This window comes from Ochotona curzoniae, unplaced genomic scaffold, assembly GCF_017591425.1.
Source record: "Ochotona curzoniae isolate NIBS_2020 unplaced genomic scaffold, NIBS_Ocur_1.0 contig_2321, whole genome shotgun sequence".
Taxonomy (NCBI): domain Eukaryota; kingdom Metazoa; phylum Chordata; class Mammalia; order Lagomorpha; family Ochotonidae; genus Ochotona; species Ochotona curzoniae.
Genome location: NW_024465421.1, coordinates 23,990,651 through 24,008,452, shown reverse-complemented (window position 1 = coordinate 24,008,452; position 17,802 = coordinate 23,990,651). Strand labels below are relative to the sequence as shown.

General features: G+C 58.9%; 2 protein-coding genes across 3 annotated transcripts in view; one reads left to right on the top strand and one right to left on the bottom strand.

Annotated features, from left to right (window-relative positions):
* Window positions 1-14,992, bottom strand: part of IFT140 (intraflagellar transport 140) — a 62,863-nt gene extending 47,871 nt beyond the window's left edge. The window contains exons 1-9 of one of the 2 annotated variants that reach the window (XM_040973570.1): window positions 14,645-14,992; window positions 11,086-11,263; window positions 8,959-9,180; window positions 3,478-3,599; window positions 3,246-3,388; window positions 2,683-2,858; window positions 1,268-1,359; window positions 797-903; window positions 141-286 (exon numbers count right to left, since the gene is read on the bottom strand). In XM_040973570.1, coding sequence (XP_040829504.1) covers window positions 141-286; window positions 797-903; window positions 1,268-1,359; window positions 2,683-2,858; window positions 3,246-3,388; window positions 3,478-3,599; window positions 8,959-9,180; window positions 11,086-11,232 — 1,155 coding nt within the window. In that variant the 5' untranslated portion in view covers window positions 11,233-11,263; window positions 14,645-14,992. Of the gene's footprint in view, window positions 1-140; window positions 287-796; window positions 904-1,267; window positions 1,360-2,682; window positions 2,859-3,245; window positions 3,389-3,477; window positions 3,600-8,958; window positions 9,181-11,085; window positions 11,438-14,644 lie in introns of those variants that run through there. The other variant, XM_040973569.1, reaches the window with a different exon arrangement.
* A 463-nt stretch (window positions 14,993-15,455) lies between these two features.
* The window catches only part of LOC121151778 (protein cramped-like), a 33,705-nt gene continuing 31,358 nt past the window's right edge, over window positions 15,456-17,802 (top strand). The window contains exons 1-2 of the mRNA XM_040973578.1: window positions 15,456-15,622; window positions 16,346-16,644. Of these exons, the coding sequence (XP_040829512.1) occupies window positions 16,347-16,644 (298 nt within the window). The 5' untranslated portion in view covers window positions 15,456-15,622; window position 16,346. The remainder of the gene's footprint in view (window positions 15,623-16,345; window positions 16,645-17,802) is intronic.

Sequence of the window (17,802 nt, the reverse complement as noted above, 5' to 3'; positions counted from 1 at the left end):
AGGAGCCAGGCGCCCTGCCTAGCACCTCCAGCCACTGTGCCCAACACTCAGCCCTGAAGCTCGGCACAGGTTCAGTGGTCACTTCCTGTGCTTTTCCATGGCAGCGGATGAGGGCGCCCAGGGCTGCTGCAGAGCCGTACCTCTATTTGCATGATGTTTCCCTCCAGTTCAGCAGGCGACTGAGGGGCCCACCTGTCTTTGCCTTCCACCCAGAGGCTGCTCAGGGGGCCTGGCACTTTCTTCCACATGGCCACTCGCCCCCTGTCAGTGCCAGCTGCCAGGAGGCCTGCAGGTGACAACAAATGTCTGGTCATTGAGTGGGAAGAGTAATGGCAATAAGCTCCCTTCCCTGGGCAGCGCTCCCCCAGTCCAGCTCTCCAGCCTTGTGCCTGGCGGCACTTTCGCTGGCAGCCACTGCTCCCCGTGGCCCGGCTGGTGGAGGTGCTGGCCGCGTGGCCTGCTCTGACAAGCTCACTGCTGTGCTTCACACTGCTTTCCTGGTGAAGGGGCACCAGTTTGTTTCTGGCTCTCCTGTGTCCTGTGTGCACACGTATCCGCACATGTGTGGACGGCTCCCCCCCTCTCCCTACCGCCTGGCTGTGGGATCTCAGAAGGGTGACACAGCCGGCCCCACACCGTGGGCTTAACCCTCTGGCCACCATGTGCTTCCCTCCTCTGTGCTGGCACTCAGGTCACTCAGACGAATGACGCTGGAGCGCACCGAGAGCTGCATGGGCCCTGCAGCCTTAGCACCTCCAACCCCCGCCTGCGCTGGACCCCCCCAGGCCCGTCTCACCTTTGGCGGCGCAGTAACAGACACAGTTCATGTTCTCCCCCCTTTCAAAGCCACAGGCCTCCTCCAGACTCAGCATGTAATTCTCTTCTCGTCCTAAATCCCAGAACCTACAGACGGAAGCAAGCCAGCAGGAGAGGCCGTGTGAGCGGCCGCCCACCTGTGGCACACACGCTGAAGGCGGAGAGGCTGGCACTGAGTCTGCGGCTGCTGCCTCGGGGCTGTGTGTGCCCTGTTCACAGGCGCTTACTGCTGACACTGGGTGACACGACCAGGAGAGACAAAAGCCCGATTTTATGCATTCCAAGCTCGAGGAGCAGGCAACGCAGCTGCACAGGCACCTGGCGGGGGCACTGTCCCTGGGCTGGGTTAACTGAGCTGCGATACGATAAGCACATTTGACTGAACTCACGGGGGCCTGCTGTGTCCTGAGGACACCTCACCGGGGTGGCATGCTGTGAAGACTGCTGTCACCTGAGGACCGGCTCTCCTAGGGCTGTCACAAGGAGGCTGTCATCAATCAGGATGATGTCTGCTGGGTGACCTGTCTTCCCGCTCAACTTCACCTGGAAAGGAAGATCTGAGAGAAGCATGGGGCTCTCGCCGAGCCTGCTGGTCCCAGTCTGGAACCCTGACCTTTGTGCTCAGGACATCACGGGGACTCAGAGGAGGACACGAATGGTGGACAAGAGATCTGAGGCACATGGGCTACAGCCAACGGCAACTCTTGCACAAGTACCAGCCACCTAGAGCCTGGGGCGTCCCTCATCACGCACCCAGGGTGATTGAAGTTGGGTGGGAGCCCTGTGTCCCCTTATCCATGGTGCAGAGAAACGAGCTGGGTCCCCAGCAGCTGGCGGGGCTGGGCAGGCATCTAAGGCCAGCCGTCACGGGCCGACCTGTGTGTCCTCCAGAGTTCGTGCACCAGCACTCTCTCCCAAGCGGCTGACGGCAGACGGACCCAGGAGGGAACACAGTGCAGTGAGGTCACAGGGTGGCAGGCCTGAGCTGAGAGGGCTGTGGCCTCTCCGCGGAGTCCTCTCCCCCAGGCCTCACACTGCAGGAGCGTGGATGAGCTGGCACTTCCTTGCGAGACCCTGGCTGCCAAGACTGCACCTGGGAAATGCGTGCCATTAGGCTGCAGGCCTGTGGTGCTGGCAGGAGAACTCGAGCTTCGACACAGGCCCACACTCTGAGAGGACACGATGGGACCTGCAGGGACTCACACAAAACCACAAAACCCTAGCACTGTCATCTGCAAGGACATCGTGCCTTCTCCAAGAGTGTGGATTGCTATGGGGAGGACAGGAAGCTCACAGGAGGCAAAGGAGTCGTCCTTGGTGAGCTGCATGGCACACATGCCTCCCCAGGCCTCCCTTTCCCAGGCAAGGCCCCAGAGCTGACATGGAGGGGCGCCCTCAGGGACACGGTGTGTCTTTCATGACTATCCAACCAAACACTGTGATGACCCCCGATGCCCACCCCAGGTAAGAAGGTGCATCCCTGTGGGCACAGAGGAAAGGCTGGTGCTGAGACGCTGCCAGCAGACTCTGACAGACCACACCTACCGATGGGTGCCGAGTGACCTCCTAGATGCGCTTCAGCTGCACTTGGCCGGAAAACAGGGGCAGCACGGCCACCTCAGCTCGCCTACCATGGGGTCAAGAGCTGCTGGAAGGGAGTGCTGCGGGTCTTTGTCCATAGTCCTCGCGCTAAAAGGGGAGGGCACGGCCTGCAAGCATGCCCGGGTGCCTCCTGCTCCCACACCAGCACTGTCCTCTCTGGTTCCCCTACGAGCTGAGCACTGATGGTAGACCGACACCTCTGCAGCCGCACAGCCCTGACAGAGAGCAGCCAGGGCAGGCCTTTCAGGCCCACACTCCCACTACCTTCATCACTTCCTCAGCTTCCCCGGCAGGCGCAACCGTGTACAGCGACAGCAGCAGGTTCTCTGTGACCACGACCAGCGACTCCCTCTTCTCAACGTAGAACATCGTCTGGACGGAGCCGTCTGTGGAAGCCACACACGCCGTCTTGCCTTTCTTGTCTACGTAGTGCACAGTCCCTGGGGGCACAGGAGTGGGTCACCTAGCAGCCTTCCCAGTGTTTGCAGGTAACTGCTCAGGCTGTCATCTCTGACTGATGCTACAGCCTGGCAGCTCTGCTCAGCTCGGGCTACTGAAGTCAGATGCACCCACAACGCCTGCACTTGGGGCTCAAAGGTGACCCTGACTGTGGCCCGTGCCTTGCCCCCTCCTGTAGGGCACGGCTGTGCTGACCGCCATGCTCCGGACTCCCTCCATCCCTCTTCCTCTCTTTCCCCACAGCTGCTCCTTCTGCTTTCACCCTTCCATTCTGGGCACAGAGCCTGGCACATGGTCTCCATCACCCGTGCGTACACATTCCCCTCCCCCAGCGTTCTGCCTTCCAGCAGGGCAGTAAAGTCCCGCACCATCTGTCAGACTGACAAACAGTGACAGCCCCTCCTGGGAGCCCATCTTCGGGAAACTTCCAAAGCTGCTTTTCCTCCAGTTAAACATGTCCAGGGCTTTCTCGTCACCACTCACAGCCGCCTTGGCCAACTGGACCAGGTCCCTGGAAGTAAGCATGGCAATGTGGTCAGGACTGCAGCAGCGTTTCCGGGGGCAGGGGCAGGCGCCACGCCCAGGGAGCCCTGGACTTACTCGCCAGGAGGGGGCAAGCGGAAAATACATTGAGTGAGGTGTTTTCCATACTCGTGTTTCAGCAAGGGCGCACCTTGGACTCGACCCCTCTGATCCAATCTCCACAACAGCAGAACCCCGAGCTGCAAAAAGCAACGTCATCAGGGCTGGACACACGGGGCAGCACCAGGCTGTTCCTGGGCAAAGCATTTCTCCTTTGTTTACTAGATTTATTGTAAAGGAAGAAACAGATAGATAGAGAGAGAGACAGACAGACAGACAGGCCTGTCAGCCAGTGGTTCATTATCCAAATGCTCCTAATAGCCACGGGAGGGCTGGGCTTGGCCAAAGCCAGGAGCCAGGAAGCCCATCTGAGTCTCTGCCAGTGATGGGTGCCGAGCACAGGGCCCCAGGGCGTGCATCAGGTAGGCTCAGGAGCAGAGCTGGGGATGAGACCAGGACACTCCCTCCAATCAGGACGTCATGTCCCCCATGGAGCATCGCCTACTATACTACAAGCTTACAGTTTTTTTTTTGTTTTGTTTTTTTGTTTTTACACAAAACTTTGAGCTCTGCTTAGTTAACACGTCACCAATTCAACAGCCTTTAAAGAAAGGAGTGAGGGGCCTGGCATAATTGCCTAGCAGCTAAAGTCCTCGCCTTGCACATGTCAGGATGCCATATGAGTGCTGGTTCTAATCCCAGCTACTCCACTTCCCACCCAACTCCCTGCCTGTAGCCTGGGAAAGCAGTCCAGAACGGCCCAAAGCCTTGGGACTCACGTGGGAGACCTGGAAGAAGCTCATGGCTCCTGGCTCCAGATCGACTTAGTTCTAGTCGCTGCAGCCACTTGGGGAGTGAGTCATAGGACAGAAGATCTTCCTGTCTGTCTCTCTTCCTCTCTATGTATCTGACTTTGTAATGAAAATAAAAAATATATCGAAAGAAAGAGAGAAAGACAGAGAAGGGGCCAACGCTGTGGCTTAGTGGGTTAAGTCACTGCCTTGCTGATATGTCCGGGGAAGCAGCAGAGATGGCCAGGCTCTCGGGCCCCGAGTGCCCATCGGGGAGACTGCAAGAAGCGCTGGTTCTTGGCCTTCGCCTGGCTTGGCCTTGGCCACAATGAGAGAGTAAACCAGCAGAAAAACAAGCTCTACCTCTTTCTCTGTAACTCTTTCAAATGGATAAAATAAAAAAGTAAAAACAAAACAAAACAAAAACCTCATCTATACTCTCTCCCCACCTGCAATCCCAACAGTTTTTTTTTTTTAAGATTTTAAAAATTCAGGATAAATTCAGATTTTAGATGCTGAAAGTGTAGAGAACCCCATACACAAAAACAACACAGGCTTCTGTTAGATCCACGTGTTGCGGGGTGCCCCCTTTGTTTATTTGAAATGCAAACTGACAGAGGGAAAGGCAGACAGATCCACCCACTGGCCCACTCTGTAAATGGATGTCAGCTTGGGGCTCACCAGGCCGAAGCCAGGAGCCTGGAGCTCCGTTCTGGGTCTCCGTGTAAGTGGCGGGCGCCCAAGGACTTGGGTCACCAACTCCTGCTTTCCCAGGAGCATCCACCGGCAGCTAGGTTGGAGGTAGTGCAGCATGGAGTTAAAACTGGTGCTCCAGTCTGCGATGCTGGAGGCGCAAGCAGAAGACTAACCCCTGGGCTGTAACGCTGGTTCCTGTTGTGACACACCTCTGAGAACTGATGAACTGACCCTGCTACAATCACCGGGGGCCCCGAGACATCCTGCGTGCACTGGGCCGGGACAGTGTTCAGATCTGTGAGTTGGGTAGTTGGGGACAAGGGGAAGGACGCCGACCTGGGTGGCCTGGTCATGCCCTGGCATCTCCTGGGGGAGTGGTCATGCTCTGGCACCTTGCTGCCTGGAGGAAGCTGCCATGCACGCCCTCAGCGAGGAGTCAGGGTTCGGCAGCCTCCTCGCAGGCAGGGCCCACACAACAGCCCAGGGCTCTTCAGCAAGACAGCTTTGTCTCTTCGCCACTGGCTCTGTTCCACCAACCACCCACATGCGCCTGTGTGGACTACAGGATTCTAATCCGCCTGACACCGTCATCCAAGCTGCTTTATCTGCTCCTTCGGTTGTGACGGGAGCTCCTGCTCACGCGGCCCCATGGCTCTCACTGCCTTGTCCTGGCTCAGAACCAGTCGTCCCTCCACTGAGCCCTGGTGCCTTTTTATGGAGGGAAATACTAGGACCCAAGGGTTGGGTGTTGCGCCTCACACCTCCAGCATGGAGTGCACAGACCCCAGCGTTTGGCAACATCTACTGTAGAGGGAATTAGAATTAAAAAAAAAAATTATTTGAAAGGCAGACTTTTACAGAGAGAGGAGAGACACGGAGAGAGGTCTTCCATCTGCTGACTCACTCCTGAAATCGCGGCAATGGCTGGAGCTGAGCCGATCCGAAGCCAGAAGCCAGGAGCTTCTTCCAGGTCTCCCATGCAGGTGCAGGGTCCCAAGGCTTTGGGCCGTCCTCGAAGGCTTTCCCAGGCCACAGGCAGGGAGCTGGATGGGAAGTGGAGCAGCCGGGATTAGAACCAGCGCCCATAAGGGAGCCCCACACTGGGAGGTAGAGAAGCTGCTGTCACCACAGCAGCCGTAGAAACAGGACTTCAAACTAAGCTCAGGTATGGCAGTCGTTTGAGGAAGGCTGTGCAAGTCCTGACCGGGCCGCACTGCCGAGGAGTGGGCTAAGCCACTACCTGCAACTGAAGATGGCTCGGGTGCCAGGGCTCTGCACACACTGTGGGAGCCAAGGAGCAGGCGCCTGGCTTCTGATGGACTGGCTCTGGCTGCTGCAGCCATTCATTTGTTTGGGGAATGAACCAGCAGACAAATGATCTCTCCCTGTCTCTTCTCTCTGTAACTCTGACTTTCCAACAAAAATAAATCTTAAAAAAAAAAAAAAAAAATCCAGGGCCCGGCGCGGTGGCGCAAGTGGTTAAAGGTCCTCGCCTTGCACGCCCGGGATCCCATATGGGCGCCGGTTCTATCCCAGCAGCCCCGCTTCCCTTCCAGCTCCCTGCCTGTGGCCTGGGAAAGCAGTCGAGGACGGACCAAAGCTTTGGGACCCTGCACCCGCGTGGGAGACCCGGAAGAGGCTCCTGGCTTCGGATCGGCATAGTATCGGCCTGTTGCGCTCACTTGGGGAGTTAATCATCGGATGGAAGATCTTCCTCTCTGTCTCTCCTCTCTGTACATCCGCCTTTCCAATAACAAAATAATAAAAATAAATCTTTAAAAAAAAAAAATTAACAACTCCTTAAAAAAAAAAAAATCCAGTGTGAGCACACAGTCAGAAACACATTACGGGGAGGCGTCTTCCCGTGGCCGCGTGAGGAGAGGAAAATCAGGGCTTGTGTTTAGAACGCTGTCTCCAGAAAACAAAACATTACAAATAATGTTCACACAGTGAGACAAACCACGCACTCAGCAGAACCACAGTGGCTGCACGTCCCGAGCAGGTGGTGCCACGCCCCCAGCGTGGAGCCCGAGGGGTCGCGGCAGCACGAAGGCTCTGGCCGGCATGCAGCGGTCCCCGAGTACCACACGGCTGCCGTTTGGGAAGGGCTGGCAGACGGCCATGTGGGCGAGATCTGTGCAGGACGCAGTCACTGCTGCCCTGACAGATGCCACACACCTCGTTCTGCCCTAAGGACAGACACAACCACTGGGAGTAGGAGCTCGCCCTCCTCCGGCTGGCAGGGAGGGATGCCTCCGGCTCTCGGATCCGGCCAGTCGGGAAGCTGAGCTCCAAACGTGCCTGCTGGCTCCTCTGTCACACCCTCAGCTCTGCCCAGGTGCCTTGCTGCACCTCTTGACATGGCCCAAGGTGGGCCTTTGTGCAGGGCTGTTTTGACTGTGTGGGAATTCTGTGTTATCCTGCGCAATTTGTTTTCATATAGTCACACCCCAGAGGACAGTGCCCGCTGCCCAAGTCACTGCTGCATGAGCATTCTAATGTGACATCAGATCGTTCTAGGTGACAGCATGGTGGCACTAGCATACCAGGACTCTGATGGTACTGCTCCTGTGGCCCTTGAGCAAGCAGCTTGCCACTGAGACGGGTGCGGCATGGGTAGGAATCCCTGGAGGGGTGAATGGAGGCCGCGTGACACTCCCAAGATGGCCAGCACTTTCCGTGGTAGGCTAGGTTTTTGTCTATTGTGCCGGGATCCCATGTGGGTGATGTTTGAATCCTGGCTGCTCCATTTCCCATCCACCCCCCTGCCTGTGGCCTGGGAAAGCAGTGGAGGACGGCCCACAGCCTTGGGACTGCACTCACGCGTGGGAGACCTGAAAGAGGCTCCTGGCTTCAGACTGGCTAAATTCCAGTCACTGGGGCCATTTGGGAAGTGAATTAGCAGATGAAAGATCTTTCTCTGTCTTTCTTTTTTCTCTCCATAAATCTGCCCTTCCAATAATACAATTTAAGTAGCTGTTTAAGCTGTAGCCTGCAGTGCTGGCATCCTACGTGGGTGTTGGCTCCAGTTCCTAACCACCTGGGGAAGCAGTGAAAGACTGCCCAAGCTTGGGTCCCTGCACCCACCTGGGGGACTCCCGGCTTTGGCTACAGAGCCATTTATGGAGTCAATCAAAGGATGCATGATCTCCCCTCTCCCTCTCTATAATTTTGCCTTAAAAATAAATAAAGCTTTTAAAAACAAAGTTTTTAAAAAAAGGAATCACAGTGCCCATGGTAAACAATTATTTAGCAAAAAGGCATTCAGGTAAGACAGGAAGCAGGTGTGAATCTAGAGGAAGGGTTTTTCTCACACTGCTCACCTGCTACAAAACCTTCTAAGTCAAAGTCGCGTGGAGGCGACTCACACAGGAATGCGGAACGGCCAAGCTGAACTTCAGGCTCCCGGCTCGTTTCCTGCTAACGCATGGCCCTGTGCCCCCTGCCCTACATGCACCCCATGGAAGTGCCAGCCTGAGCCGGGCCCACATATGCTCCCATGTGGAATATGGGCAGTGACCCAGAGCACAGGCGTGGTCTCTGTCCTTCCGCCTGTGCAGGCTGCGTCTGGGGCTCAGCCTCTGCCAGCCTGACTCCACAGCTCAGGCACACGCTGCCGACTGCGGCCTACGATGGTGAGTCAGAGGCAGGGGGCTGCGAGGGGCCCGCCTGTGGCGCACAGCAGCCCTGCGTATTGCCTCATGCCCCTACACCCAGAGCTGGGGATTCTGGCCAGGAGTGTGCAGAGGGACAGTGTCCGAGACGCTCTCCCAGTGGCTCAGTGTGACTTCTCGACAGAGTTCACTTCCCAAATCGCAGACATGTGTCACAGGGGGATGTGAGGACGACATTCTCGAGCCTTGTTTCTGACACAAAATTAATTCTGTAATCACACAGACAAGGTCAATGGCATCTGGCAAAACACATTTCAAGCAACCAAGTCTGTGGCATTCCTCCCCATGGGAGTCTGTCAGAGCACGGCCAGGGATGCCGACACCAACTGCTCCCTCACCTTGTCTCCAGACACGAGGCAGCTGCCACTGGTGCTCCAGCTGAGGACGGTGACGTCGGACGTGTGTGTCGCAGGCACCACGTGCTGCTCCTTGTCCTGCTGGTTGAAGACCGTCACTTCTCCCGTCTCCCAGCCAATAGCCAGGAGCAGTCGCGCGGGGTGCCAGCGGAGCAAGGTAACCCGGGAGGAGCTCTCGATACGTACATCAGGCACACGCTGACCCTACGGTGCAGGAGGAGGAGCTCAGCAATACAGGTATTGTCAAGTGTCTTGTTTTTTCTTAAGATTTATTTATTTATCTGGGGCTGGTGTTGTGGCCTAGAGGGGAAAGCTCCTGTCTGTGACAGCGGTACCCCCTATGGGCACCAGTTCATCTTACAGCTGCTCCATTTCCAACACGGCTCCTTGCTAATGCTCTGGGAGAAGCACGGGCAGATGCCCCAGTACTTGGGGCCCACGTACTCAAGCGGGAGTTCCGACTCCTGGCTCCGGCCTGGCCCAACCCCAGGCTGTTTCAGTCATCTAGTGAGCAAACCAGCCAAAGAAGATCTCTCCTCCTCCGAGCCTCAATCTCTCTCTTTCCCCCTTCTTTCCGTAACTACTGCATTCAAATAAACAAATAAATCTTTTTTAAAAGACAGGGAAAGGGCCAGGCGCAGTGGCCTAGTGGCCAAAGTCCTCGCCTTGGACATGCTGGTTCTAATCCTGGCAGCTCTACTTCCCATCCAGCTCCCTGCTCGTGGCCTGGGAAAGCAGTCGAGGACGGCCCAAAGCCTTGGGACCCTGCACCCGTGTGGGAGGCCTGAAGGAGGAGGTTCCTGGCTCTTGGCTCCTGATCGGCACAGAACTGGCCATTGCAGTCACTGGGGGAGTGAACCATCAGACGGAAGATCTTCCTCTCTGCTCCTCTCTGTATATCTGACTTTGTAATGAAAATAAAATAAATCTTTAAAAAAAAAAAAAGACAGGGAAAAAGAGAGGCATCCGGGACAGAGTGGGATGCTGGCACTGCTAGCACTGGCTTAACCCTCTGCCCCAAGGCAAACACTCTGAAGTTTTTGCTTGTCAAAGATCTATTTGTTCACTTACTTGAGAGGCAGAGTCACAGAGACACAGAACGGGCTCTCCCAAAAGGTTCACCCCCAAAGTGCCGCCATGGCCACGCACCAGTGTCTACTTTGAAAATCTCCCGATTTTCAGGCTCGGGAGAAGTGGTCACAGCATCACTCGGGGTATCCACATCCCATGCCCGAGGGAGTAGGTTCAAATCCCACTGCCATTTCTGATTTCAGCTTCTTGCTGACAGAGGAGAGAGAGGAAGATCTTCTGTCCGATGATTCAGTCCTCAAATGCTTTCCCAGGCCACAAGCCAGGGAGCTGGGTGGGAAGTGGAGCTGCTAGGATTAGAACTGGTGTCTGTATGGGATACTGTCGCGTTCAAGACAAGGACTTTAGCCACTAGGCCACCGCGCTGGGTGGAAAACTAGGCTGGAGTTGCAGGCTCTGGGTGTCAGCCTGGTTTATTCCAGCCTGTGGGCCATGTGGGAAGTGAGCCAGCAGACCAAAGATGTGTCTATCCTTATTTCTCTGCCTCTCAGAGAGAGAGAACAGCCACATGCCAGAGCTGCTGTCACACTGGGAGACTGGACCTCAGTGAGACCAATGAGAGGTGTTTGTTTCTTTCATGAGAAAGTTGAAGGGCTCAGCATGACAGCCTAGTGGACAGGTAGAAGATCTTTATCCGTCTCTGCAAACCTCATTCTCCAATAAACGTAAAAATAAACTTTAATAAAAAAAAGAAGAAGAAAAAGAAAAAGCTGAAGTCCTGGGTGCTCCACTTCTGATCCAGCTCTTTGCTAATGGGCCTGGCAAAGCAGATGGCCCAGCCATGCACGTGAGCAAGTCTGGACAGACACCACGGCTCCTGGCTGCGGCCTGGCCCAGGCCCAGGTTTAGGCTCATCCGGGAAAGTGGATATAAGATCTCTAACTCTGTCTTTCAAGTAAACAAAAAGAATCTGGGGATCCAGTCTGATCTCTCACACACACGTGCGCACACACACACGAGCAAATGAGAAGCATGCGCCTTGAGCTGCTGAGATCAGCCCTGGGTCTGCCATGTACCAACCTGCTCCTGGTATATATCCACGCTGCCTCCTGAAGTACAGCTCTTGAAGGCCACTGCCAAGAACGGCTGAACTGGGTGCCAATTGATGTGCGATGCGGACCCAACTGCTTCCAGGGTGTCAATTTGGTGGTCGAAATAGAGGGCCATGGTGGCGCACACACTTGGTCAGGGCTGAAACCTGCCAGGGAAAACCCACCAAGTCCAATTGGTTTTACGCAAACACCAGGCTGCACAGAGTCACAAATCAGACGGAGCACAGGCCTGGCACCCTGAGACCCTAGAGAGCCAGAGCGTCCCTTTGAACATGCAAGTCAGGCCACGTCCTTGGAAGAGATTAATCAGGAACGAATAGGAAACTCAAGATGAGGGATGTCATGGAGCGTTAACAGAACTAGCCCGCAGCCCGCAGCACTCCCGCAGCACTGGGGGTCTTAATTCAATCATACTGAGGATCACTTGTCTTTTCAGAAAAATTTCAAACAGAAGCAAGCTGCCAGGAGAGGTAGTGGGACCCCCAAGATGACTGACGCCTACTCCGGGCCCAGCTGGGGCAAGCGACTGCAGGGTGGAGTGTCCCTGGGCCATCCTCTCTCACTCACAGCCAGCCAACTTGATGCCAGCAGAACAGAGAAGCAAGGAGGCACTGGCCTCTGCTCAGCATTGCTGCTAGGAGCGCAGCACAGTGAAGCCGCTGCGGAAAGCTCCTCAGAGAGGCAGAGTCAGAGGCACCAATGGGTCTGGCAGCTCCACCTCGAGGCACAAGGCGGGGGACAGCAGTTAAGATGCTGCTCTGTATTGGGGTGCCTGGTTCAGGTTCTGCGGAAGGCACAGAGGGCCCAAGTGCCCACGGGGAGACCTGGGTGCAATTCCTGTTCCTGACTTGGCCAGCAGTCACAGGCATTGCACAAGCGATGACTCTCTTCCCAAGAAGAGCTGTCTTCCTTATCTTTAATACTGTTTCCTTTGCTAAGGCGGACGCACGCCTATGCAGGCCTCGGACCAGGGCAGGGAGGCTCAAGCTTTCGTACAAGTTGGTGGGACAAAAGCTTCAGTTTTGATCTTTTCTTTTCGGAGAAAAAAAATTAGGGACTGGCATATTGGCCCAAGTGATTAATCCTCCACCTACATGGACCGGGATCCCAAATGGGCACTGATTCGTGTCCCAGCTACTCCACTTCCCATCCACCTCCCTGCCTGTGGCCTGGGAAAGCAGTCGAGGACGACCCTGCACCCGTGTGGGAGACCTGGAGGAAGCTACTGGCTCCTGGCTTCAGATCGGCTCAGCCCGGGCCATTGCAGCCATTTGGGGAGTGAACCAGTGGAGGGAAAGTCTTTCTCGCGGTGAATCTCCCTTTCCAATTAAATATCTTTTAAAAACAAAAAAACTTTCATAGCTAAGAGAACCTTTCCAAAGATTTTTACTTACCTATTTTCTTTTTATTTGAAAGAAACTGAAAAAAAAAAAAAAAAACACCAGAGAGAAGCTGAACCCAGTGTGATGACCTGGTGGCTAAACCTTTGTCTTGTATCCACCAGGATCCCATATGGGCGCCGGTTCTAATTCCGGCAGCTCCACTTCCCATCCAGCTCCCTGCCTGTGGCCTGGGAAAGCCTTCGAGGACGGCCCAAAGCCTTGGGACCCTGCACCCACGTGGGAGACCAGGAAGGACTCCTGGCTTCTGATTGGTGCAGCTCTGACCACCAGCGTTCACTTGGAGAGTGAATCAACAGATGGAAGATCTTTCTGTCTCTCCTCTCTGTGTATCTCCAATAAAACAAAACAAAACAAAATAAATCTTTAAAAGAGAGAGAGCAAGCTGACAGGTCAACCAGCTGGCTCATCGTCCAAGATGCCCACCACAGCTCAGCCTGCTTGAAGCTGATGCCAGGAGTGCAGCCCTCCAGCCAGCTACGGGAAGCCAATCTCCCGAGCCACCATCAAGACCACTGGGGCCTGCACGGCGGGGAGCTGCGAGCGGCCAGAGCCAGAGCCACACATCAGACACAGGTACTTCTCTGTGGGAGTGGACATGAGAACAATACCTCAACCACGGTGGGCTCCGTAAGGCAGAGGTAGGGGAGACAGACTAAGCTTCCCCTGTCCCTCCCGCCCCCGGCAACAGCTGAGGCAGGGTCCCAGACTCCAATGCACCGGGGTGGCAGGGCCCCAACCACCTGAGTTGGGCTGTGCGCTAGCAGGGATGGAATGCAATCCAGACCCTTGACGCGGGGTGCTGGTATGGACCGCGAGGCCGGAGCTGCCCCAGGAAGCCTTCCATCGTGAATTCAATGAATTCAATGTTCTGTACCCAGATAGAGCTCTAAAGCCCTGGCTGTGGGACCTTTTTTTCTTTTTTTTCTTTAAGATGTTTATTTTTATAGCAAAGTCAGATATACAGAAAGGAGGAGAGACAGAGAGGAAGATTTTCTGTCTGATGATTCACTCCCCAACGGAGTTACTGCAGTGGCCAGTGCTGAGCCAATTTAAAGCCAGGAGCCTCCTACAGGTCTCCCACATGGGTGCCGGGTCCCAAGGCTTTGGGCTGTCCTTGACTGCTTTCCCAGGCCACAAGCAGGGAGCTGGATGGGAAGCAGGGCCGCTGGGATTAGAACCGGCACCCATTTAAGATCCTGGTGTGTACAAGGTGAGGACTTGAGCTGCCAGGCTACCGTGCTGGGCCCTGTGGGACATTCTTATTCAACAAGCTCACTGTGTGTAACTATTTTTTCTGAAAAATGAGCTGTGCTTTAGTTTTGTTGCAATGATGATTATGTAGTTACTAAGTTCGTATTTGGCATAATTACACTCCTAACAGATTTTATCAAATTAAATCCAATTTGTGGCCCCCCTGCCTTTTTCTAACTTCAAGCACCAAAGCACTGATAACGGAACGGCAAGGATAACTTCTGGTTTTCTGGGTTTTCTCCCACTGAGCCTTTGGCACGTGACTCTGGTAGTCAAGCTCAGGAGTAGTGTCCCTGTAGGCAGCCTCCTTCCCCAGCCCCCCACTGCTTGGCTGAGGCCAGACTTCTAGCCTCCAGGCAGGTGGGCCAGAGCAATGTCCTAGTTTCCACGCGCTGATGGCATCGATGCAACAGGCTTTCCCCACGTGCAGACAGACTCCGGGTCTCTACAACGCAAAACTGACAAACAGATGCACTTTTGGGTGCAAAGAAAAGAAACCACTTCTTCGGATCACGTCGCTGGGCTTCCTCTGCAGGCGCCTGGGGTTTCGACCGGGTCAGTCTGGGAGTCCACGGGGCGCCCTGGAACACTCTGCTCTCTAGGCCACAGTCCCAATCCCCCGGCCAGGTCAGGGCCTGCGTGGCATGCTGGACACTGCCGACCAGGCTTGTCCCCGCGCTTCGGGACCATGCATCCACTGGGGCTGCACGTTCCCCCACCCTGCCCTGGTTCTCTGTTTGTCCACCCGATCTGCCCGAAGGGACGGGCCGGGGACTCGCGTGGGGTCCGTGCGGGGCAGCCAGCCCCGTGCCAGGGGCCACCCGGAGGGTCCCCGCCGCGCCCGGGAGGACCCTCGGCCCCCGAGGCACTCACCCTGCCTGCACCGCCGCGCTGCTCCGGTTGCCGGGACAACGCCGCGCGAGGAAGGCGGAAACAGCCGAAGGGCAACCCCGCGCGGCCGAAGCAGCCGCGGAGAGAGCCGAAGGCGCTCGGGAGTGTCCGGACGGCCGCCGAGAGCCGGGACCCGCGTCCAGGGGCCGTCGCGGGCGCACACGCCAACCTGAGGGGCCGGGCCGGGCGGGTGGCGCACCGGCCTGCACTGCCGAGGCTCAGCGGGGAAACGCGACCGCGGGCCGGTCGCAGGGCCCCAACGCAACCACGAGGCACGCTCGTCCGCCGCCCCGCGCCGAGGGCCCGCCGGCCGCTCCGGACGAGCCGATGAGGAGAGCGCGGAGTCCCAAGGGTTCGCGCCGGCTCCCACACTCGGCTTGAGGCGGCGTTTTCTTCTCACGCATCCGTCAACACGGCGCCGACCAATCGCAGCGCGGCATCAGCTCTATTGGCTGGCGGCTGACCAATCCGACGCCACGCACCGCCCGCAGGGCGCCCCCCGGCGTCACAACACGACTCGCGTCGCAGACCCGTCCCCGCGCCCCCGCCCCGAGCGCGGACGTGCGGGAGCGCGCGCCCGCTCCTAGCCAATGGGAGCGCCGCCTGGGGGGCGCGCCCGCCTCGCAGCTGTGCGTGCTCGCTCCCGCGCGCGTCGTCCCGTTCCGCCCCGCGCCCGGCCGCCCCGCCCCGGCGCGACGTCTCCGCCGGCCGCCGTAGCCGGAACTGCCGCTGGGCGCTGCGGGTCGTCGGCCGGGAAGCCCGGGCTGCGGGGTGCAGCCCCGCGCGGGGACAGGAGCGGAGCGCGTGGGCCCCCGGCGCCTGCGGGGCAGGACGGCCACAGCGGCCTCCCCCAGCCGTCGCGCCGAGGCCGGGCCTGCTCGTCGCGGCCGGTTCTGCGGGTCCCGGGGGGCGTCCCGGGGCTGCGAGAGGCCGGGCCGCCGCGAGGCGTGGATGAGAAAGGTGACTGCGCGCGGGGGGCGCGGGGCCCGGGGAGGCGCGGCGGCCAGGGCGGCGGGGCGGCGGGGTTGCGGGGCCGCCCCCGCCAGGGCCGGCCGGTCCCGAGAAGCTCCGGGGCGCCGGGTCGCTTTGCGTGCGCCTGCAGGGTGCTGTGGCCGGCCGAGGACGTGCGGTGCCCCGGGCAGGCGCCCTTCCCGCTGGCGGGGCCGCGCTCGCCCGCGTGCGGGGCGGCCGGTCGCCGACGGGCGGGTTTGGGGGTCCGGCTGCACGGGTCGCCTCTGCGCCAGGAAGGGGCCGAGTCCGCGCCTGGTCCCCGGCGCCCGAGCGGGTGCGGCCAGCCCTGCCCGGAGTCCGCCCGCCCCGGCCGGCGCCCCGGGCCTCCCGCGCCCGAGTGCGGGGCCGGTGGCCGCGCGTGCCGGGGGGCGGGGACGGGGTGGGGACGCGGGGCGAGGGCCGAGGCGGCGCGCGGGCCCGGCCATGAGCCGCGGCCTCCCGGGGTAGGCGGGCCGCGCCGGGCCGTGCGGGGCCGCGAGCGGGCGCCCGGGACGCGGGGCTCGGCCGGCCGGGCGGTGCGGGCCGGGCCGGGGGGCGGCGGGCCGGGCGGGCCGGGCGCGAGCGCGGATTTGGAACAAACAACGGCGGCCATGTTGAGCGGCCGCGGGCGCAGAAAGTTCCCGGGCCCGGCGCGGCCGCTCACGGCGCCGCCCTGTGCTCTCCCGGCCGCAGGATGACAGTGAAGCTGGGCGACGGCGGCGGCGGCGAGGACGGGCTCAAGAAGCTGGGCAAGCGGGCGGCGGAGGACGAGGCGCTGGCCGGAGACGCGCCCGGCGGGGCGGACGCGGCGGAGGACGGCGCCACAAAGCGCGACGAGCCGCCCCCGCGGGCCGGCGCCCCCGCGGCCCCGCCGCTCGGCAGCCCCCAGGACCAGCACCACTTCCTGCGCTCGAGCGTGCGGCCGCAGAGCAAGAGGCCGCGGAGGGACCCGCCGGGCGCGGGGGGCGGCGGCTCGGGGCCCCGCGGGAAAGGTAGGGGCCTCCCCTCCCCGAGGGCGCACCGGCCGGCCTCCCTCCCGGGACGGGCCACTTCCAACCCGGGAAAGGGAAAAGAAACGACCTGCTGGGTCTCGCTGCCAGACGTGAGGTGGTAGAAATGCAACAAAGGAGCGGGCTGGGGAAGCTCGGTGCGGGGGAGGAAGGGGCGGCCCTGGCCCGCGTCCTCTGCCAAGGTCCCGGCCCGCGGTGGAGGGTGGGCCGGCGTGAGGGCGCCGGAGCCCCGCGTGCGCGTGTCCCGGTGTGCTCTGCCCGGGCTGTCCTCTGACTTGCTGTTGGATTCTTTTCATCTCAGAGCGGTTTGGCCTGAAGGAAAGCTTTTACTTGGCGTCCCGTCCCGCGACGTGTTTGTCTCGGTGTGTCAGCGGTGCTGGCCCTCCTGGGGCCTCCCCCCTGCGGCCTGGGCCTCCTGGGTCCCGTGGAACTTGATTTTCCTGCCTCCTTCACCAAGAGGGCTGTCTTATGGGGTCAGGGCCTTCCCAGTTAAAAGGGGTTTTACCCAAGCACTTGACGGTGTCAGGGTGGCTTGGAAGCCTTGCTGAAGCCTCACGGGAGTTAATCTGGGTCTGAAAGAGCTGAGCGACTTGGCACCCGTTGGTTTGCTTTGCCAGCTTACCCATTTCCTGACAAGTAGCTTTGGGCTGCTGGTTCCTGGTCCCCCTCTGTGAGCTGTGCACTCCGGGTGCTGGGATGGCCTGCTGGGCGTGTTGCAAGAAGGCCAGTGCGGAGCCCACGCTGCACGTGTGTGCTTCTGTTGCAGAGGTGCCTCTCCTGGGGGTCCCCCCTAAGTAGGGGAGCAGCACCGCAGTGATCGCCCCTGAGCACCCCGGCATGTAGCTGCTGAGAAGTTTGCAGGAAAGGGGTCCAGAATGCCTCAGGACGGCCACTCTTGGCTTTCTGTTGGCCGCTCGCTGCGCGTGGATGGATTAGCTTCACTTTGCCCGGGCCAGACTCCTGCTTTAGGGGCACCCCTGCTCCGCCGTCACCTCAGGAAACTGCTGGCAGAGTGGGGTGTGAGCATGCCCCACTTGGGACCTTGCTGGGCCTGGGGACAAGTCCTGCCAACGGCGGAAGTTGTCCTGTAGGGACTGGGGTCTGCTTTGGGAAAGGAGCAGTACTCGTGCTCTCCGTGCT